Here is a 24,352-nt window from a genome sequence, read left to right as displayed (position 1 = left end):
TGAGATACTTTGGAACTGAAATGGGTGGACTAGGAATAATCCTCATTTAAATAGACGAAATTGAAATGGCACTAAATGCTTGGTTTTTTTTTTTTTTTTTCGGGATAATTAAAGTGCTCAATTTGGAAATAATATTTATTTCTTACTAATATATTCCCTCTGTCCCAATTTTTGTGATACAGTTCGAATTTTGAGAGTCAAACAAAAAACCTGATTTATTTGTATGTCCTTTCAATATTTTGAACTAGTCAATTTGATCGCGCTTCACGCGGTGGTAAAAAATATTGGTGAATTTAGAAATTACTTAAAAAAGGTGCATATGAATTGTATGTTTGATTTCCTTTCCAAATTCTTTTTGCAAGATTTTCTTTTCATTGTTCTTAATTATTTCTATTTCTATTCTTTAATCTCCCTCTTAATCTTTCCTTTCCCTAATTAAATAATTAGGTCCAACTTTGGAAATTAAAAGCCGTCACTCTTCTTCTTCTTTTTTCCTCCTTTATTTTTTATTTATTTTTAATTTTAATTTCCTACCCGCTATCGAAGTTGCATGGAGAAAGTACTCCTCATCACCAAAGGCAACTTCATCTTCAATATTTCCCAAACTTGGGACCTTTGACTAATTAAGAAGTAGAAAAACTTATCACTCTATCACAATTTTTGGTGATCTTTTTCTCCTTGATTTTCTTGTTGCTAGTCCAATTATCTAAAACTTAGCTCCTCTTTTCATGCCTACAAACCTCAAGTTTTTCTACTAATTCTCTTTTAAACTATAAAAAGGAGAATTATTTCTTTCTACCTCAATATTTCCATCACCGATCCTATAAATTGAGAAAAGTGACCAAAAGAAAAGGAAAAATGATCCAAATAGCCAACCTAATAAGGAGAAAGAGTCCGGAAAAAGAAAAAGAAGAACATTAAATAGATTCTTCTTCTTTTTCTTTTGATTTTTTTTTACATGATAATATATCTGCGATTGTATAGAGCGTCATTAAATTTAGAAACTATTTTTTTTCCTAATATTTAAATATCCATTAAACTTTGAACCATACAAAAATTTATAGTATGTACTATTTCAAAATGAAAATAAGAGAGTGTGATTAAATGTCTTAATTCATAAACGAATTAACTATAAATTAGTCAAAAAATGAGGCTATTACTAATATTCTAAGGCAGAGTGCATAAAATGTACCTAACTAAATAATTCTGAATTGTTGTTCATTTAAGTGACGGTAAGAGAAAACTTATAAGACAAGTACACCATATTTCTTCTATGTTATTATTATTGTACCAAAAAACTCTAGGCAATAAAATTTGTTATTTACCATGGAGAAAATTAAAAAGGTTAGCAGTAGTACCTCTTATCGAAAATCATATCGTGTACTTTGTTCGATAGCCGTAGCATGCGCATCAAAATGCATCCAATCTTCTTGCATGGAGGAGAACTTTCTTGATTCTTGTAAACTAATAATCATCCATGCGATAAAATGACTCAAACCAAAAGCTACTCTAATTTTTTCATTTAAAACAACACATTATTTTACTATTACAACATTGTTGTACAAAAAAGGTTGTAACTATAAAGGGCATAATAACAGACACAAACATGCTTTCCAGCTTAAGTACTCTATTTACAACTGAAACAAGAGTAAGAATTTAGCAATAGAAAAGAAGAAGAGAACTAAGGGGGATAGAAATTTAAAAGTTGAAAAAAAAAAAAAAGAAAAAAAAAAAGAGGAACACGACTGTGTAGTCCATAGTCTGTTGAGGTGGAGAGAGAGAGAGAGAGAAGCATATATGATATATTGATGCCATAACATACGTTACCTGAACAAACACAATAAAAAGTCATGACTCTTAATGTGGAAGGAAGAGGAATAGATGAGGCATAATTAAGAGGATTAATAATGGAATGATTTTTGGGATTATTAATAAAACATAAGTGAGGAAAAATTAAGAAAAATGTCAAAAATTTGAGAAAAAAGACAAATGTGATTCTTGGCTTTAGAGGCATGCCACATAGCGAGTCTAGTGCCATGCTTTATATTATTATTATTATTATATAGATTGTTAATTTTTGTAACTTATAGTACTTTTTATGTAGTTTCTAAATATGTAAATTTATTTTCAAAAAACTTAAAGATTGTATGTTTGAATTCATGGTCAAAATAAAAAAAATTTGACTCTTGAAATTTGAACTATATCACATAAATTGAGACAGAGGAGTAAACTCGACTTTCACAGGATAGTGTAAATTTATCAAATAGTCACTCAAGTTAAGAAAATTATGTAATAAAGTCACTTTACTTTGTTTTGTTTTAATAAAGTTATTCAGCTTATATGTTATATCTTAGAAATCACTATTGCCGGATTGTGAACTAAGATTTCTTAAAAAAAATTTGTTAGCATTTTAAATTTTAACTTATATTTCATGTGGGATCTAACTAGGTAGTCGTGCAAGCATTTTTTATATGAAGAAAATACTTTAAGGACATAGTTGAACCTTTTATGTTCTTTATTTCATTAACTGGTAAAATTGCTGCCATGTGACTGAGAGGTCACTAGTGCAAGCCATGGAAATAAACTCTTGCTGTGTACAATAGACCCTTTTGGTCCGGCGTTTTCCCGTACGCCGCGCATAGCAGGAGCTTTTTCATCACGCTGGCTTTTTCCACTTGTGGAATTACTAGCAAACTATACCCAGAGGCGAATACAGGATCAAGAGGATGAGATCAACTAAGAAATGTTTTTGGGATTTCAAGAGGATGAGTTCACCTCAGAATTTTTTTTTAAAAAAAAAGGATACAAAGGTGCATTTAGTAGGGTTCAATCCCACAACTTTGAGGCATTAAAGGCAGCACTTAACCGGTGCTCCATTCACTCCAATTTGACCATGTGTTACTTAAGTTAATATTAGATATATTTTAAGGATTATATACATAATATATCGAGTTTAGTCGGGTGACCATGTGTTCACGTGACCCATTTTTTATGAATGGATTCGCCCCTGACTATGCCCGTGAGATGCACGGGACCCAACATGATTAAATTGATTACTCACTTTAGTTAGTCTTTATGGTTTGTATATTTTGCAAAGGATGCTGCAATTCTCCTTAGTGAGCATCCATATTTTTTTCTTTTCCTCTTATTTTTCCCCTTAATCTATCAATTGTTGTTGAAATTTATTTTATTTTAGTTATGTTCGCCTCTTTTTATATTTGGTAAGTTGACAATTTAAATATGCTACATGTCAAGTTTATAATCACAAGATTCAAAGGATAATTTATTATATTATACACATTTTTAATTTAGAACCACAAGATTCAAAAGTCTATATTTATTTCTTAAACTTCGTATCTAATCAAACGTAGACACTTAAATTGAGACAGAGGGAGTATATGCCAAATGAAGGAAATGAAAGGACAATTGAGACACCGCGGATACGTGGGGACTTAAAAAGTAAACACACAGAGGTAAATTAATGTTCAACTTCTGAAATGTACACATATTAGTCCCGACTTAGAGTACAATTTCAGTTGCTTTTTGTACAACTTATTATTGCTGTGTTCGTCCACTTTGGGCATTTGTTGTTAAATAAAAAATAGTTGTCTTATTTTGGTTATGTCCTCCTCTTTTTATATTTAGTAAGTTGACAATTCAAATATCCTACATGTCAAGTTTATAATTACAAGATTCAAAGGATATTTTATTATATTATACACATTTTTAATTTAGAACCACAAGGTTTGAAAGTCTATCTTTATTTTTTAAACTCCGTGTCTAGTCAAACGTAGACACTTAAATTGAGACACAGGGAGTATATGCCAAATGAAGGAAATGAAAGGATAATTAAGACACTGCGGACCCGTGGAGACTTAAAAAGTAAACACACAAGAGGTAGAATTAATGTTCAACTTCTGAAATATACATATGTTAGTCCCTGCTTAGAGTACAATTTCAGTTGCTTTTTGTACAACTTATTGTTGCTGTGTTCGTTCACCTTGGGCGTTTATATATAATAAAAAAATATAAAATAGAAAAATATAATGTGGCCAAGTAATATGGAACGAAGGGAGTACTTCATTTATTAATTCTTAAAGAACGTGAAAAGTCAAGTATAGTAATGTGACAAAGTAATATGGGACGAAGGGAGTACTTGATTTATTAATTCTTAAAGCCAAGTAATATGGGACGGAGGGAGTACTTCATTTATTAATTCTTAAAGAACGTGAAAAGTCAAAAGTGAACAAGTAAAAGTGCACGGAGGAAATAAATATGTGTCGGAGAATTAAATTGAAGTGCATACATGTATACATAAGAAGAGAATAAATATTCAGCAAGAACGTGAAAAGCCAAAAGTGAACAAGTAAAAGTGCACGGAGGAAATAAATATGTGTCGAAAAATTAAAATTGAAGTGCATGCGGGTATACATGAGAAGAGAATAAATATTCAGTACTATGACGAATGTCCACGTGGGATTTATTAATTCTTAAAGAACGTGAAAAGTCAAAAGTGAACAAGCAAAAGTGCATGGAGGAAATAAATTTCTGTAAGAGAATTAAATTTGAACTTTGAAGTGCATACGTGTATACATGAGAAGAGAATAAATATTCAGTACTATAACATATGTCCACGTGAGATTTATTAATTCCTAAAGAACGTGAAAAGTCAAAAGTGAACAAATAAAAGTACACAGAGGAAATAAATTTGTGTAGGAGAATTAAAATTGAACTTCATACGTCTATACATACGAAGAGAATAAATATTCAGCAAGAACTTGAAAAGTCAAAAGTGAATAAGTAAAAGTGCACGGAGGAAATAAATGTGTCGAAAAATTAAAATTGAAGTGCATATATCTATACATGAGAAGGAAATAAATATTAAGTACTATGACATATGTCCACGTGGAGTAAAAAAGTAGTTGGTTAAAATGTATAAGTTATATAACTTTTGATACAAGCATTCATTGCGTGTATAATTTATAAAGCTTTTGGTACAAGTAATCAATTCTGTGTTGGTCTCTCTTCCACACTTATATATAATAGAAAATAAATGTATGTTGTTGTTGTTCCCAAATTGAGAAGATGTTATTTTCTTGGTCATCTATGCTTCTCCAAACGAAGTCCTCCAAACGAAGTCAACTTTTGAATTCGTTATATACTAATCTCACTAGACGCGTCTCGAGGTAAATTATAAATTGGTGGAAATGAAGTCAAAAGTCTTCCTCTCTGTTTTCTCACGTCCTCTCCATTACAAGATTAGCATCATTTATTGACTAATGAGTAAACTCTATTGCCTATTCGTCCTTAGCTAACCTCCATTAAAAATCTATCCATTGTATTTGCCACATACCCAAATCAAACATGAGCTTCATCAAATCCTTCTTCATATCCCTCTCTGTAATAACTTGTCAGCTTATCTCAACACAAGCAGATACAATAATTAACATACGAAACAATTGTCCTTTCACGGTATGGGCAGCTGCCGTCCCCGGTGGAGGCCGACGACTCGACTATGGCGAAGCATGGAGGATCCCACAAACAAACTTGAGCTCAATTAGAAGCCGGCGTATTTGGGGCCGAACCAATTGCAATTTTGACACATCTGGCCGAGGTAAAGGAAAACATTTTATTGATAAACTCTATGAATCTCTGAATTCATTTTACAATTTTCACACTCTGAAAATAGCTAGCAGCATTTCTATTTACAATAAGTAATACGGAACCTATTTTTATTATAATTTAGAAAATCTATTCCTATATGAATTTGTTATGTACCAATTAATAATGAAGGGTAAACTTGTTATTGTACGTGGGGTTTGTACACTGATCGGATTCATTGGATTTGTTGATAATAAACTCTCTTTCTCTCTTCTTCTATACACTTGATTGAATTTCCATTACTGTAATTGTTGCATTCTTAGCTTCTTAGGTTTTACTGAATTGTGCGTAATCAATTAAGCACACAACACAATTTGACTACGAATCCTAATTATACATGAATTAAATATCAAATCCTAACTAATTTTGACTTCCTATAACTTTAATTTTTTTCCGCAACAAGTCAATGTCAAACAGGGGATTGCGAGGGACTCCTCGAATGTCAAGATTATGGTACACCCCCAACCACTTTAGCCGAATACACCTTAAACCTATCCAACAATAAGGATTACTTAGACATATCTCTTGTTGATGGTTTCAATTTACCAATGGAATTTAGCCCTGCATCAACTGATTTAAATGCTCTGCTAGGATTAGTTGTACTGCGGACATCATAGGACAGTGTCCTAATGAATTAAGGACATCCGGAGGATGTAACAGTCCTTGCACTGTTTTTAATACTGACCTATATTGTTGCAGAACTAAATCTAATAATTGTGGTCCGACTAACTTGTCGAACTTATTTAATGATAGATGTTCAACTTCTTACAGTTATCCTAAAGATGATACAACTAGTATCTTTAATTGTCCTAGTGGAATCAACTGTAGAGTGGTCTTTTGTCCATAAATTAAATGGATGCAACATATTTTCTCTAATTGCTGCTTCTTAGACGTTTGAAATTTCTATGCAAATTTGGTTTACGTCAGTACCAATTGCAAGTTTGACACATCTGGCCTAGGTAAAGGAAAATATTTTATTCATAAACTATATGAATCTCTGAAAATTCTCTACCATCTTCACACTTTGAAAATAACTTGCAGCATCTTTATTTATAATAGTACAAAATTAGAAAATCTATTCCTATATGAATTTGTTATGTATCTATTAAATGAATTAATAATGAAGGGTAAACTTGTTATTGTAGGTGGTTTGTACACTTTTGGGATTTGTTGATAATAAACTCTCTTTCCCTCTTCTTCTATACACTTGACTGAATTTACATTACTGTCCAACTGTTCAAAAGCTATTCTTGCATTCTTAGCTTCTTAGGTTTCACAGAATTGTGCGTAATCAATTAAACACACAACATAATTTGAATACGAATTCTAACTATACATGAATCAAATATGAAATTCTAGCCAATTTTGACTTCCTATAACTTTAAATTATTGTTTCCAACAGGTCGATGTCAAACAGGGGATTGCAACGGACTCCTCGAATGTGAAGGTTTTGGTACACCCCCAAACACTTTAGCCGAATACGCCTTGAACCAATTCGGCAATAATGATTTCTTTGACATATCTCTTGTTGATGGTTTCAATTTGCCAATGGAATTTAGTCCTGCATCAGCCGATAATTGCTCTGCTAGGATCAGTTGCACTGCAGACATCATAGGACAATGTCCTAATGAATTAAGGACACCCGGAGGATGTAACAATCCTTGTACTGTTTTCAAGACTAACGAATATTGTTGCATGTCTGGTAATTGTGGTCCGACTAACTTGTCGAAGTTCTTTAAGGATAGATGTTCAACTTCTCACAGTTATCCTAAAGATGATCCAACTAGTACCTTTACTTGTCCTAGTAGAACCAACTATAGAGTGGTCTTTTGTCCGTAAATTAAATGGATGTTACATATTTTCTTTAATTGCTGCTGCTTATGACGTTTGAAGTTTCTATGTAGGTTTGGTTTACATCATTGTCGCTATTTATGGAGCTGAAAATTCAAAAAATTGTGAAAAGTATTCAATGAGAATTTCAAGTATTATGGCAACATTCATTGAAAATGCAAAGCATATGGTGTATTTTAATGTAACCAATACTTTTTTTTAACGGATGTCCCTCGAAGGGATAATTTATGACCAATATAATGGTAGTATTCTTGTGTACCTGGCAGTAGGGCTGCGTATCGATTAATTCAGTTCAGTTTTAAAAGTAATCGGTTTGACTTATCGGTTATTGGTTTGTAACGCTTAACCGTTAAAGAAGCGTTGAGATATATATATATATATATATATATATATATATATATATATATATATATTGATTAGTCGGTTATCGGTTCGGTTATCGCTTTAACCGTTTAAGATTGCACACAAAATTTTTTCATTCAGAATCACTTAAAGACAAAGTGTAACTGAATTTGTAAGGGTCTCTGGATAAATATTGCAAGTTCATTGAATTTGTTTCGATCTGTCAAGACTCAAAGAGTCTCATTTCACTTAAAGAAGCACAAGCCATTGTGTTATTGCATCTAGTCGTTCCAGGCTTTCTAACACCATAACGATTTTCGTCCAAGAAATTTGCAAGAGCTGCTGATTTGCAAAGTGTAAACCACAAACAAGAACAGTAGTACTAGTAGGTCATTATTGATCTCCAAAGTAGTGCGACACTAACTGAGTAAACATGCGAGTTCATAGATTGCTTTACACATTGAAGGGTAAAATTGTAATTAAATAAATTACTATTGAGTTTTCAGTGCACGCGTTAAAAAAAGTGACCAAACCGTGAAAGAACTAATAACCCAATAACTTGGGACAATACCTCAATAGTTAAACCAATAACCTGAACCATTAACCCAATAATTCAATAATCGATTCGGATTATTGGTTTAGCCGTTAATTACACCGCCCTACATGGCAGGACCATGCGCGCTTGATCTAGACTTTTATAGCTCCACTTGCAAGTTGCAATACTATACCTTCTGTTAAACAGAGTTATAAAAATAATTGGTAGTATTAAATTTGTTTATTCTATTTTATAAGAAACCGTACGCACATGTGAAATAAAAAATTACTATTTGTTTAGCATTGTCAAAAACAATAACAAAATTAGTTTATTAAGAAAATTGTGATTTATTGAACTTTTGTATAGTTATGAATATGTGTTCATTCCCAAAAAATAAAATAAAAACTAAGGAACCGATATACCAAGTCACACGAAAAATGGATATATTGACCTCTTGATCTCTAAACCTTTTTGGAACAAAAAGAACAATAGGTTTTAGCAATTACACGTGTTAAATATTAGTTTTATTTAGGCCTCATTTGTTTTCATTAAGATTAAGACGTCTGAATCTGAATGCACATCTGAATCATTAAGATGTTGTCTGCTAGGGTCCGAATACTAAATGATTAAAACTGTTTGTTTTTCAATATCTGAATATGCATAATGTATTTATTTCACTATCTGAATATGCATAATGTATTTATTTAAACATAATAAATATACAATTCAAATTAAAAAGTAACTAAATAGTAGAAAATAAATACAAATTTAATTTTAAAAAAATTATTTGATTAAAAAAAATGAAACATTTATGCTCACTAGTAAAGGTGGAGATGTTTTGTAGTCGTGGTGGGTGGTGGCCGGGGTGGAGGGGTGAGTGGGTGGTTGGGGTGAAGGGTGGGAGGTAGTGGGGGTGGGGGTAGGGTTGGTGGTGGGGTTAGTGGGGAGTGGGGGTGGGGTTGGTGGTGGGAGATGAGGGTAGTGGGGAGTGGGGGTGGGTGGTGTGGGGTAGGGGTTGATGGTGGGGGTGGGGTTGGTGGTGGGAAATGGGGGTAGTGGGGCTGGGTGGTGTAGGGTGGGATTGGGATTGGTGGTGGGTTGTAGTGGAGGGTGAGTGGGAGGTAGGGTAGGGTTGGAGTGGAGAGCGGGTGGGGGTGGGGTTGAGATGGAGGGTTGGGGTTGGAGCTGTTGATAAAAAAGTTCCATACAAAAATACCTCTGAATGATATTAAGACTTGGTTCAAGATCTTAATGATTAAGACCTATTCAGACCCAAGATATTTCAAGAGAACTACGAGCAAAAATTAGCCACACAATTAAATTGCGTATTTGGCCCGAAATGAAAGATGAGAGATGGAATTTGCATTCACAATAACAAAGATAAAAATATGAATAATTTTACTTTTAATCCCGTATTTATTAATTAGTAACATGTAATTTTGGTCGTTGTAATAATTAACCTTAAATTATTTAAAAGGTGTATTTTTGCCCCTTTATGTAGTAAATATGTTATACTTAGATTATTATTAGACCTATATTATACCTTAAATTATGAAGTAACAATATAAATTTAGCATAATTCTTTGTTAATTAGCGACGCAAACGGACTGCATATGATACAAAATAGAAAAATGGGAGATGTACTTTGCAGTCACAATAACAACAACGAGAATAGGGATAATTACAAATTAATAACTAAAAACTCTAATTCTGATCCTTGTAAATTGTAAATCAAGGCTATTTAACCTTGAAGTGATTAGTATTTGCATTTTCGGTCCCTTTACGTAGTACTTAACATGTTATTTGTAGATTTTGTTAAATCTATACAACCTTTAATTGTGGAGTAACAATACAAATTTAGTATAATGTTTATTTTAAATGATTTAATAATTAATAATTCATCAAATTTGTGAAGATTCACAAGCAGAAAGATCAATATTGCACATTTGACATGAAGGTTAACACAAGGACCAACATTATTACGGAGTTTTTTTTTTTTTTTTTTTTTGATAATTAAGTGACTATGCACAAATTTCCACAAGAATATCATAATCTCTGAAATTTCAGAGCTTGTTAGAACTTAGAACCTATGAAAGCTCCTCATACTAGGCCAGTAAATCAGCTATTTAAACCTATAGAAAGTGTCTCCAAATAAACACATTCTCAAGTTTAACCCAAAAAAAAAAAAAAAAAAAAAAATAGAAAAATTGAGCTTCCTCAAATTCTTCCCCCTTTTTGTCTTCCTTTACTTTGACCAATATTTTTCATCTTTTACTCATGCTGCCACTTTTAACATTATCAATCGGTGCACCTACACGTCACCGGCATTTCCCAGGGAGGCGGCAGTGCTCAACTCAAGTCAATCTTGGACCCTAAATGTGAATCCAAGAATAGTCCAGGCTTGCATTTGGGGCCGAACTAAATGTAAATTTGATGGCAATGGTCGAGGCAAATGCGAGACTGGAGACTGTAAGGGGCTTTTGCAATGTCAAGGCTATGGTATTCCACCCAACACTTTAGCTGAATTTGCGCTTAATCAGCCTAATAACTTGGACCATGTCGATATTTTTCTTGTCGATGGATTCAACATTCCTATGGAATTTAGCCCAACTAATGGTGCGTGCCGTAATCTTAGATGCCCAGCACCTATTAACGAGCAATGCCCAAGCCAATTACGAACACAAGGTGGGTGTAACAACCCGTGCACTGTTTTTAAAACGAACCAATATTGTTGTACAAATGGACCTGGATCATGTGGACCAACTGATTTCTCGAGATTTTTTAAGACAAGGTGTCCAAAAGCTTATAGCTATCCACAGGATGATCCAACAAGTTTGTTTACATGTCCTGCTGGTACAAATTACAGGGCTGTTTTCTGCCCTTAATTAGAAATATATATAACTACACAAGTAGTACTAAGAAGTATTGAATAAAAAGAAAGTGACAAAGAGGAGAGAGCTAGTGGGTTGTCTTGTTCATTGTTGTCGCATTCGTTTGCAGTTAATTTTAAGAAATAAAGAAGATTTGGTAAATTATTATTAATAGAGTTAAGCTTCATCAAGAATTGTCCACTGAAATTAATGAAAAAGATGAAATGGTTGCGTTGTGTAACAGAATTGTCAATCACCCTTCAGCTACAGCAAACATTCAAGACTTACGGCCCAAATATGCAAGTTGACATGAGAACAAGCATTATCAGTAGAGAAATTTTCACTTGTTCTTTTGTACAGCTGTATAGTAATTTTCACCATGAGAACAAGCAAACTGCAACTTCTTTTTTCCAAGTAAAATTAAGAGATAATGGTTAAAAACACACACAGTATTACTTTTTTGCGAGTTTCTACCTGAACTATTAGCAACTATTTATAGGTCAATTGTACGGTAATTATAGGTATTTATGATAAGTATTAATTGGTAATCTAGTACAAATGTTAACTAACATGTCAAACATAGATTAAACTACACTAATAGTGTAAACAATATTTACATTATTAGTGTATATAATTTAAACCGGTTTCAAAATCACCAAGAGAGCAAAGTACAGAAGGACCACTGTTGACTTCTGAGGAGAGGGGTTGGGGTGCCTAGATGTAGTTTAACAATCTAAACAAGAGGATTCAAGTTTATAGCAGATCATTTAAAATGTAATAAGCAGAAGATCAACATTTGGTCTAGCTTAATACCACTCTGATACTAAATATAACAGATACAGTGAGCAAAACACAACATCGTTCATCTTCAGTAAACAACAAACAAGAAATGGAAACTGCAATTAGCACTGATAGAGATTTCGAGTCATGCTCATGCACTTTATACAAAAGATCATTCAATAAACATATAAAACGGAGATGTTAGGCTTCATCGTTTTGATCCATGCAGTCTGAGTTCAGATCAGTCATTAACATTAGCATTGACTTCCTGAAAGTTCAAGAATACCAAACAAGTTAAGAAAGCACACCAATGATTTTCACAATATTAGTAAAAATGTGTAGCATTAAAATGTGCCACATGCTCGGGCACTAGGCTATCCCAACCCTGGCTTCTATTCAGCATATAGCAAACATCAAATCAAATTGAATGGAAACTATCTGACTAGTTTAAGCAAGAGGCAAAAGTGAATCCATGAAATAGAGTTATTGAGTTCATAATGAGTTCTTTTGTGCATATGCATGCATAGTTCAAGTTAAAAGAAATGAGTTCAGTCTGCTCATGATTCGCGTGTGACAAGAGCACAAGCTCTATTTCACCGTACAGTCTATTTGAGGCACATCAAAGGATCTTCAAAACAACTTGTAAGCAATGCATGAACGAAAATCAAGTAGCAGATATATTAGCTAAAACAGGGAGTAGGCATGAGCTTTTTGATCCTTTTGAGTATTTTGTAGTTCCTCCTTTGTTTGCTTTACTTACCTTGGAAGCAAACAAATTAAGAACTTCTTTTGCTATTCATCAAAAACTTAACCTTTGGATAATTTCGGATAGTATTCAGTACAACCAATATATAGATAATTCTTCCAGTACTCTTGCAACTGCTTCTAGCACTTCTCTAACTTTTATGACATCTCTCTCTTTCCAACCAAAAAAAAATTGTGTCGCCTCAACTAACATTGAGCTCCCGTTTGGCCATCGATTTTGGAAGCTTTTCTTCAAAAAAATAAAATTGAAAGCATTGTTTCTCAATGGATAATGCTTTACTCGAGCCGACGGTCTATCGGAACCAACCTCTCTATCTCTACGAGGTAGGGATAGAGGTCTACATACGCTCTACCCTCCCCAGACCCCACCTATGGGATTATACTAGGTATGTTGCTGTTGTCGTTTGTCCATGGAATTTGATCAGTTTTTGAAAAAAAATTGCAGCAAAATTTTCAAGTTCTAGTTTTGGGTAATTTTTTTCTTCCACTCACAAAACTTCAATTTTTCCCCAAGTAAAATGCATGTCCAAACACTAGGGCTGGGCATAAATACCGAAAACCGAAAAACCGAACCGAACCGAACTAGTTTGGTTCGGTATTTGGTGTCCATCGTCAAAAAATCGAAACCGAAGTAGTCGAACCGAAGTTTGATAAAACCGAACTGAAAAAACCGAACGTGCACCGAAATTTAATACATTACCCAAAAAAATTAAAATAGTCCAGGTCCATTAAGTTTAAAGCAAAAAAAACCCAATTGTAATAAGTCCTCTTTTGCATTTGTATCCCTAATTTTCCACTTCAATTGAAAAAATCAAATATCCTTAACAAAGAAAGGTAACTAGGATGTCTCTTTAGGATTAATGTATGTCCTTTATGTGTTTTCTTAATTATTCTTACGGTATGTATATAACACCTAGTAATCCTATGTCATGATTATAGTTTTTGCTTCTTGTGTATCTGTTTGTTTGATTTTAATTTCAATTTATCAGTTTTATGTTTTATTGCTTTTGAGAATATTAATTAGTGTCAATGGAATCGCTTCTAATATTATATTAAAAAAACCGAATTGAAAAAACCGAAACCGAAACCGAACCGAACTTTAAAAAACCGAAACCGAAAGAACCGAACTAGTTTGGTTCGGTGTTTGGTGTCCACCTTCAAAAAAACAAACCCGAAATAGCCAAACCGAAGTTTCATAAAACCGAATCGAAAAACCGAACGCCCACCGCTACCAAACACAACTTCAAGTTCCAAAAACAATTTTTCAACACAACCTCAAAAACTCTTTTTTTCTAGTTTCACAAAATCTATGGCCAATCGCTAGCTTAGACTATGTAAGTTTACAATTTTAAACCTACCTACAGTAGGTTCTATGAAGCAATAATAAAAAACAAAAATAAACAGCATACAAATAATAAAGCTGAAGAACCTGCAATTAATTATGAGGACTAACATTGCTTGTAAATAGATCATGAGAACCGAACCCTTCATTGTAGTGACTAACAATTCTAAGAAAATTGAAGTACAGAAGTTTGCTTGCAGGTCTATTCAGAAAGAAGCATCAATAATTAGTAAAGTAGGTCTACTTCTTGTTGACAATAATAAATATGATATAATTTACTCATTCTCTAATTAAAATTAATGGAGTCCTATCAAACAGGGGTCACTCCAAGTCCTTTTCTCCCCTAGACTTCCCTTTAGTATGGTAAAACTCTCCAGTCTCATGACTATTTTAGCTTTGTTTCCTAAATCTTGTGTACTCGTTCGAATTATTTGTGCTGTCATCACAATGTTTATGAGACTGAAACAAGATTCGACCATTAATTAACAGTGTTGCAGCTTCGTTTCCTAAATCTCGTGTAAATGTTAAAATGATGCCTTTTTTTTTTTTTTTGAAACTTCGTACTGTGAAATGATGCCTTTTAAAAACTCTGTTCAATACAACAATTTACATCCTCTAGCTTGAACTTTGAAAAACAATATACTACAACCTTGTTATAACTTTTGTTTCATGTAAATAGTGACAGAATAAAAAGGAGGAATGCTTATGAGGCTCCACGCAATACAAGCAAATACGATTAGAGATTCTTAGATATTCAATGTCTTGTTCTATATGTGATAAATATGACGTGCAATAAAAGAACATCAACTAGTTAAATGTGCTAGTGGAAAATGGATAGAGCTGAACACTTACAAGTAATTGACAACATGATTTTCAAGTCTTCATGGTATCATGTCCCTGGTCAGCTATCCATAAGGGGATTAACAAGGCTTTCAACAAAGATTTCTGGCGTAAAACACCACTTAAGTTCAGTAACTTCTGGTTGTCTGATTGAATCATCCTTTGGATTGTATATCATGAAAACTGACCGATACAGAATTAAAATTTCACTCTTATATGACTGGCAAAAAAAGGAGGAAAACGACATGCAATAGGGTGGATAATAGTTATAATTCCCATGATCATCAGGACAATTAATGGTGAACATCTTTGTCCAGGATGCTTTAACTCCATAATCCTTCATAACCCACACATCGGAATGACTTCTTTCATAGTTACAAAGTACGACTAGATCGCTTCCCAAAACTCCCAACATCAAATCAAATTTGCCTTTTCCATAATCGGGTTGCTCTACCGTATCCCATTTCTCATTTCCTAAATCAAAAGAAGTGATACTTAAGGCTGACGTTCAATAAAGCTCCCCCTTGACAAACTTAGCTGAACAATCTATCACAGAACCTTCCAAAAAACCCCGGACCGTTCTCCAAGAGTCATTCTTCAGACGATAAATTTTAATCTTTGTCTTGTACTTAGGATTATCATCAAACATATTGAAAATAACAACTAATTTATAATCATCATGTAACTCATCATATCCAAAACCATATCTAAAAGAGCGAGAGCAAGTTGGTCTCGATTTAACTCCTGATTCAGGCAATTTCTTATACTTCCTAATTGCTGGGTTCCACATACATAAATTAACACCTGATTGAGGCCATTTCTTATCAATCTTGATTGGTCTATCAAATTTTTCCGTACCAGCTAAACAAATCAATCCATTGACAGAATCACACCACCTGATATTAAAGTTTTGCATGGGATAATTATCCATTTCAGTTGCCTCAGTAATTGAGTTGTAAAGTATGGAATTTAAATAACAGTCCTTGAGAATGCATATTAAGTTTAAAATAACCCTATGGTGGTTGTATTCTCTGTCATTAGCTGATGAATGGAGATGTGTTTTTATGAATTCAGGGCTAGAGATTAAAGCAAGCCATGATTTTGAGACACACTTGAATTGTAAGAGTGATTTTACGGGCAGCTTTGAGAGTATTTCTACATTGATTTCTTGTGGAAGGGAAGGGATTATTGGGGTTGATTATTGTGTTGAAGTGGATGGAAATTGGATATGGCTTGTGGGTTTTCTCCTCTTTGAAGCTCTAGTTTCCATTGTAGCTGCAGATGGAAACTTGGCTCATTAGGGTTTTAGTCAAAAGTTATGTATGTGGGATGGTCACTTTTTCAGCTAGCAATCAAATTTTAGTCACAAATCATTCTTCATCTTTGAATTTTGACACAAACTCGTCCTAATTTTTTGTTACTCCATCCGTTCCAAAATAATTAACGATTTAGCCTCTAAAAGTTAATCCAAAATAATTGAGGTTTTAGTTTATCAAGAAGGTATTTTATTCTTTTTTCAAATTTATCCTGAACACATTCTTAATTTAATGAACGAATTTAATGCTTGTTACAGTTTTAAAGCCTCTTTTAATTAAGGATATTTTAGTCAATACACCTCTTAATTTTTAGGAATAAGTGAATTCCTTAATTCACGCGCCCAAATCTAAAACCTCAATTGTTTTGGATTGGAGGGAGTATATGAAGCACTAATAGGCCTCCACTAAATTGGTGCATTTCTAGATATCCGCTAACTACACCATTACTCCCTCCATTCCATTTTACTTATGGTTCAGATGGTTCAACGTAATTGTCATTTTCGAGAACAAGATATAAACTAATTCTTAATTTTCACTTTTACCCTTACTCAATAAATATGGAGAGAGATTAATATGGTGAAAAAGTGAATGGTATTAAATTGAGATAAAAAAATAAATAAAGATAATTTTGTCAAATCACTCTTTTAGTTAATGTTTTCTTAAGGGACGTGAAAAAAAAAAACTTGACAAGTAAAATTGACCAGAGGGAGTAACTTTTAACAGGAAAAGTGGCTCATGTGCATGAGCAAATTTAATAAGAGGCAGAAGAGTTCTTCCAAACCTCCTTCGTTTGAAAATTACATTGTTTATATGAGTTAAATTTTTTAAGTATATATATTAAACTAGTGAATATGACTGCGCGAAAAGAAAAATTGAAGCATATATATTTATCAAAATTATATCTTAAAAGGAAGATCACAATCTAAGAGAGGGAAGGAGGAAATGATAAATTACAGAAAACGGGAAAAGTGTTTCAAGTTTCTTGACTTTATGATTATTGATCTTCTTCATGCATGTTCTTCAGCCATTTCAATTTTCACATGGTAACTTCATTCCTCCTTTTTCGACACGTTGAATATATTTATAGCATTGCATACTCTTTTCTTTCCCTATAGCATTTCATACTTGACCTCATCACTAATATTGCCACCTCCATATATGCTAGCTCCTCATTAGTCTCAGTCATCAATCAAGAACTATATAAATGGTGACTAAGATACTAATTGAAAACAAAGTAGTTGATAATTTAAATCACGAAAATGAAAAAGACGAAAGGGAATGAAATAAATCTTTTATTAAACTGAGTGGTCATAAAGAAGGAACTATGACTACAACAGGCTACAATAGAAAAAGAAAGTAAAGAAAGTTTGTAATGCTACTGCAGAGGAGACAATAATTCATTAAGCCACTACTAAGCGGCTATTTCAAGTGGATATATGAATAAGGTCTATAATAAGAGCTTTTTTGTACATCCTCACTTTTGTTATTCTCAACAATTTTAGAGGAACTAAATTTTCCTCTAGACCAGCTTCATAACTCCAAAATCCGAACTCTACAGCTACTTCTGTAAGTATGATGCAACGATGAAATGGATTGAATCATCTGAAACTGTCACCAAATTCATGAACATTCATATTCAAGAAGCCAAAAACTCATTTGTAACAACATACTTTTGAGCGACTTGTATCCCCGGAGAGAAGACATTTCACGTTATAGTCCATTCCCGAATTCAGACTAGCTAACTTCATTGAGATAAACTACATGAAAGTATACATATACAGAATTCAGCTATTTTGCTAATGTTTACCTCCCAGTCAATTGGAACATGAATTGCAACTTAAGACTGAAAACTGAAATATTGAAAATATTATAAAAATTAGTTTTTTTTTTTTGGAAAGCACATCAAACAAATATTTCCGCTGAGAGTCTATCGGAAACTACCTCTCTACCTCCCAAAGTAGGGGTAAGGTCTGCGTATGCTCTACCCTCCCCAGACGCCATTTGTGGGATTACACTGGATTTGTTGTTGTTGTATATCAAACAAATATTTTCCAGAAACTCGACACTAATTGGCAAAGTCAATTTTTGCGTACTATAAAACAATGCAGCCTAAGTAATTTACCTCAACTCGGCGGTGGTGAGATTGCACATAGTTAATAGCCTCATCAACCTTCACAACTTTTTCAGTCATCTATTAAAAGAGTAATGTACTTAAATCAGAATTCTGTCTGTTTTCTCTTAAATCTTTGAATCTCTGGAACCAAAGTTCACTTTTAACTTCTCACTGTTGAAGGGCTTGGGCACATGGTTTTTCCAGGTCTCTTTTCTTCCTTGTATGTACAGTGAGAAGGAAGTTACGGAAGTACGAAAATCACAGAGATATCAATACAAACGGGAGAAACCAAGTTAGAAATTTCAAAGAGTCAAAGTGACTATAAAAGAAAAATCATTGAAATAACATTTCTGTTATCAAAGACAGGGTTGACAACTCCGATCGAAGCATCTTGATTCCAGTGCTTTACCTGATATGGAAATCTGTTATTACAGCATTAACAACTTCACGTGTAAACTTTCTTCCCAGGAGCTTCTTCTTCAGTTCTACACCCGTAAGTGTTCTGCACAGTACAAAAACATGCATCAGAAGGTAGCTCTCTTTTAATCGGTCTAGGGGCCTCTTTTCTTAGCTTCAGTGGCTGGAAAGAGAACTCATGTGCATCAACAAAGGTTTAACAGTTTCATCGTCTGTTCACACATCTTTCCCTAAGTGAAATCGATGCTCACAAAGCTCTATGAGGTATGCCACTACCATTCGACCTCATCGTCTAGGCTGGTTATAGGCTTTTGTTTATTATTTTGAGACTTGAAAAGAGAAGTATGTCTCCATTCTGATCATTCCTCTCCAAGAAACTATGCTTTTCTATGTCCAAAAAGTGCTTTCTTGTCAAAGCAGCTTCCGGCTCTTTGTATTATTTAGATTTCTTTGAAATGTGCCAGACTGGAGATGCGCTATAATCTCTTCCTATGGAGCAGCTTATGGCATTGTCCTTCTGCTTCTTAAAAATCATACCAAAACAAACCGTTTCTTTAGAGTAATATACACAGAAACATACATATACATCCAACCATAGGTATATGCCATTTCAAAAAATTTGAGAATGAATTGATGTAATATTTTCTATGGCCATGTTTGCCCTAAAAATAAAAAAATTTGCTTAACTAAACCAGTGACCGGACTACCATATTCGAGAATTTTGAGAATAAAATGCTTTAGTCTTTTCCATGGCCATGTTTGCCTAAAATTTAGTATTTGATTAACAAACCTATGTAGAGAATCTGGGGAACAAACTGTTCTAATCTTTTTATATCATCATATTTGTCCTAAAAACCAAACCTTTACTTTACCAACCCACATCTCACAAGAACCTATTTCGATAATTTGGAGAATGAACTGTAAAAATCTTTTAGGTGGTCACCTTTGGCCTAAAATCAAATTTTTTCTTCACAAATCATACAAGTACCCATTTCAAGAATATGGATAATAAGCTGCTGTTATCTCTTCCTATTGTCATGTTTGTCCTAAACATCACCCTTTGCTTCAAAGTTGTTGTGATTTTTCTATGACCATAGCTTTTGCAAGTTCCGAAAAGAAGAACAACATGTAATGAATTATGAAAAACTAATCACTTCAAAGAGAGCACAAGAGTATATGCGGGTATCGTTTCTTTTCGAGGGCAGAGGCAGAGATGGCGACTATATCCGGTCGTTGGTGTAAGCACCCGTCATGTGAATTTGATGTAGATGGTGGATTCGATTTCAATAAAGTCGAGAATTTAAATAGGAGTTAACAAATCGTGACATTCCTTTAGGAGGACAGTATTGCCCCGATTTTATACAAATTCTATATTATCTGTTAAGTACATCATGCTATTCTTCACTTTGATGGTAGCCATGGATATCGATTGTGAGAAAAGCAAGGGCAAAAGTTAACGCTAGGGGAAAAAAGTGGAATAAACGGAGAGCAAATTGAAAAAGTACCTTCTCGTTTTTAAGGTGTAAATTAAGACGTGACTGATCGGGTTATTTTTTGTTTTTGTTTTTTAAGTGAGCGCAAACTTGGTAAAAATGGGAGAAAAGTCCAAATATCTGACAAAAAAGATAAATATGAATCCTATACTGTGAGGCTGCCATGTCACCAGGCTTAAATCCTGCAATTATAGATGTTGAATACTCTTGACCAAAGGTAAAGTTCACTCGGAAAGGCTTATTAAATTGATACTAAACGAATGTAGTAAATGAATATAAAATGCTTAACTTTCTAGGAAAAATTAGTTGGCAGAGCCCTTAAGCCTTTATTTCGTTACGAAGGATAATTTCCCCAAGAAAATCATACAATAACAATAACATACCCAGTGTGATCTTACAAGTGGAGTCTGTGGAGGGTAGGATGTACCCAGATCTTATCTTTGCCTTTGTGGGCAGAGAGACCGTTTCCGAAAGATTCTCGGCTTAAAGAAAGGAAAAAAGAAGGGAAGAGGAGAAAAGAAAGTGAAAGGAACAGAAAATTACTTCGAAGCAAATACAAAAAGTGTACCAGTAAAATAGCTAGAAACCACACAAATGTATAACCAAATGTTAATGCACACTGAAGAGTAAGAAACTACGTGAGTACTAAATAATATTGCTAATGACAAGAGACAAAACACATGCAGCAATAAATAGTAATAAACATCGAAGCATAAGAGACTACGTGATAACTGAATCCCACTACTTACTAACCTTCTATCTTAATCTTCGACCTCAATACCTTCCTATCTAAGGTCACAGTCAACTGAAGTTGTGTCATATCTTATCTAATCACCTGTCCCAATTCCTATTGAGTTTTTTTATTTGATAAAGGTTCCCAATTCACAAGATGTTTCCCCAAACTGAAATTTGATCAAATCTTAGACGCGTCTTGACACTTGAGGTAATTATAAATTCCTGGTAATGAAGTTAAAAAGTCAAGTCTTCGTCTCTCATTCTCATATTCTCTCTATTACCACCAATTTAGCACCATTTATTGACTAATAAGTTTAAACTCCATTGATTATTTATCCTTTAGCTAGCCTCCATTAAAATATCTCCTCCATCATTGATTTTTTGTCACCCTCTCAAAGCAAACATGAGGTTCATCAAATCCTTCTTCATATTCCTCTTTGTTATGACTTTTCAGCTTATCTCAACACAAGCAGACACAATAGTTGACGTACGAAACAATAGTCCCTTCACAGTATGGGCAGCAGCCATCCCCGGTGGCGGCCGACCACTCGAGTATGGCGGAACATGGAGGATCCCAAAAACAAACTTGAGCTCAATTATAGGACGGCGTATTTGGGGCCGCACCAATTGCAATTTTGACACATCTGGCCGAGGTGAACGAAAATATTTTATTCATAACTGTATGAATCTCTCTTTACATCTCCCTCCAAAATAAGTGTCATCTTAATAAAAATCACGTTCATTAAAAAATTAATAAATATAATATAGAGTTTACTAAAATACCTAGAAGTGAATTCAGGATTAAATCTTGCGGGTTCAATCTTAAGATTTTTAGTATTGAATCCTTTATATTCTAAAAGTTATGGGTTCATATCTATTATATATTACAATTTTAATAATTATTTACACATAAATTTATGTTCCGTATCGAAAGTTAGGGGTTCACCCCCTAATTATAGGATAGATCCGCCCCTGAAAATACCCCTATTTATTAATCATAGATTTTTTTTTTTAGAATTGTACAATATTAAAGAAGACTATGTTATAAGACACACTAGTGAAAGGTTTTTAATTAGTGTTTATTTCTCTAGTTAGAAAATCAATGAATCAAGCTATTCGGGTGACTGTTTCTATGTTTGGTTCGATGGATTGAGGGTCTATATATCCCACCATATGTTATTTCTGATGTACTCGTTTTTTATCCTAAGGACATAATTGGAAATACTTATCAAATTTAATCTTGAATTTTTAAATTAACACTTATTTTGAGATAAAAAAATTTTTGTGTACTAAAGTGACATTTATTTTGGGATGGAAGAATAGTTAGCAAAACTTCTATTTATAATAGTACGAAACTTACTTAGACCATAAATTGAAAAGTCTATCCTTATATGGATTTGATTACAAATTCTAACTATACATGAATCAAATATCAAATTCTAACCAATTTTAACTTTTCACAGCTTAAAATTATTTTTTCCAACAGGTCAATGTCAAATCGGGGATTGCAAGGAACTCCTCGAGTGTCAAGATTATGGTACGGTCCCAAATACCTTGGCTGAACACGCCTTAAACCAATTCAACAAGAATGATTACTTGGACATATCTCTTCTTGATGGTTTCAATTTGCCGATAGAATTTAGTGCATCCACTGACAATTGTTCTGCTAGGATTAGTTGTACTGCCGACGTCATAGGACAGTGTCCTAATGAATTGAGGACACCTGGAGGATGCAACAGTCCTTGTACTGTTTTCGGGATTGACCAATATTGTTGCACATCTGGTAATTGTGATCCGACTAACTTTTCAAAGTTTTTTAAACATAGATGTTCAACTTCTTACCGTTATCCTAAAGAGATTCAACCAGTACCTTTACTTGTCCTACCGGAACCAACTATAGAGTGGTCTTTTGTCCATAAATTAAATGGATGTAACATATTTTCTCTGAAATTTCTATGCAAGTTTGATTTACGTCAATACTCAGTATCGTTATTTATTGGGCTAAAAATTCAAAAAATTGTGAAAAGTATTCAATGAGTATTTTAAGTAATATGGATCATTCATTGAAAATGAAAAGAATATGGTGTAATTTTTTGTAACGAATACAGTACTTCTTTTAACGGATGTCCCTCTCCTCCGAGGAATGGTTTGTATATAATCGTACTTCCCCATTGCATTTTACTTGTCGTCCTTATTAAAAATAAATGGTTCACAATAATTATCATTTTAGAAAATCAAGATATAATTAAGTATTTTTTCATCTTTACCCTTACTCAATAAATATGGAGAAAAATTAATGTGATGAAAAAAAGAGTAAAATTAATTGTGATCAAAGAATAAATGGAAATTGTTATAAAATAATAAAGCTACAAAAAGAATATTGTAGAGAAAAGAGAGAAGAGAGTAGAATTCTTTTATTTCTCTTGATGGGGATGTAAATACAATGAAAAGAACCTATCTATTTATAAGGGAAAAGTAGCTTGGTCCCAAATTCACAATCCCTAAATTTTCTCCTAAAGATAGACATCCACGATAAATAAATAATATTTATAACACTCTCCCCTTAGATGTCTATTTGATAGATAATGTGTCCCGTTAAAACCTTACTAGAAATAACCCAATGGGAAAAATTCTAGTGAAGAAAAAAGAGTACACATTTCTAATAATACGCCATTTGGTTGCCTTATTAAAAAACCTTACAAGGAAAAATCTAGTGGGACAAAAACCTTGAAAGGGAAAAAGAGTACAACACGTATTAACTCCCCCTGATGAGAACTTCAATCAAAAAACTTGAATATTGACATCTCAATCTTGTGCACCATCTTTTAGAAAGTTGCAATTGGTAGAGACTTGGTGAATAAATCAGTCATATTATCGCTCGAACAAATCTCTTGCACGTTAATATCACCATTCTTCTGGAGCTCATGTGTGAAGAACAACTTTGATGAAATATGCTCTGTCCTTTTATGAATCCACTCTTTAGTTGGGCTATGTATGATGCTGCATCTTCAGTCTTTGAATAGAGGTGTATTGTTGAAATCACTCCAAGTGCATTCCCGACTTGCTTTATTAATAGATGTTATCTTTATATGAATTGACTGTCATGTAGAAGAACATCGTATGACTGTAACATAAAGATATGACACTTCAAGACCAAAGAATTTTGCAAGTTTCTCATTTCAACTTCTTTCAGCAGATAATCTATTGCTTGTGGAAACTCTTCGAGAGTTCCAATAATATTCAAGTCATTAACTTGGACCTATAATATGACAAATTTTGATTTTCACAAAGA

The 24,352-nt window shown here is 33.4% G+C and overlaps 2 protein-coding genes, 1 long non-coding RNA gene and 1 pseudogene across 4 annotated transcripts; 3 read left to right on the top strand and 1 right to left on the bottom strand.

Moving 5' to 3' along the window:
- Positions 1-5,186: 5,186 nt before the first annotated feature.
- Positions 5,187-7,668, top strand: LOC132040253 (thaumatin-like protein). The gene is made up of 2 exons (XM_059430879.1): positions 5,187-5,614; positions 7,064-7,668. Exons 1-2 carry the CDS (start codon positions 5,365-5,367, stop codon positions 7,498-7,500), a joined length of 687 nt encoding a protein of 228 aa, XP_059286862.1. The 5' UTR covers positions 5,187-5,364; the 3' UTR covers positions 7,501-7,668.
- A 1,767-nt stretch (positions 7,669-9,435) lies between these two features.
- LOC132039402 (pathogenesis-related protein R major form-like) lies at positions 9,436-11,431 on the top strand. Its single transcript, XM_059429889.1, has 2 exons — positions 9,436-9,510; positions 10,528-11,431. Exons 1-2 carry the CDS (start codon positions 9,436-9,438, stop codon positions 11,272-11,274), a joined length of 822 nt encoding a protein of 273 aa, XP_059285872.1. The 3' UTR covers positions 11,275-11,431.
- Positions 11,432-17,578: 6,147 nt separating this feature from the next.
- Positions 17,579-20,321, bottom strand: LOC132040143 (uncharacterized). 2 transcript variants are annotated; one of them, XR_009410573.1, is made up of 2 exons: positions 18,425-20,321; positions 17,579-18,059 (listed from the first exon to the last, which is right to left on the bottom strand). It is a non-coding gene; the product is annotated as an uncharacterized LOC132040143 (long non-coding RNA). The 2 variants fall into 2 exon arrangements; XR_009410574.1 differs by having other exon boundaries at positions 17,579-17,910.
- Positions 20,322-21,331: 1,010 nt separating this feature from the next.
- Positions 21,332-22,979, top strand: LOC132040142 (thaumatin-like protein; annotated as a pseudogene).
- The last annotated feature ends 1,373 nt before the right edge of the window (positions 22,980-24,352 follow it).

The sequence above is a fragment of the Lycium ferocissimum genome, chromosome 12 (assembly GCF_029784015.1).
Source record: "Lycium ferocissimum isolate CSIRO_LF1 chromosome 12, AGI_CSIRO_Lferr_CH_V1, whole genome shotgun sequence".
Taxonomy (NCBI): Eukaryota; Viridiplantae; Streptophyta; class Magnoliopsida; order Solanales; family Solanaceae; genus Lycium; species Lycium ferocissimum.
This window is presented reverse-complemented; position numbering and strand designations above follow the sequence as displayed.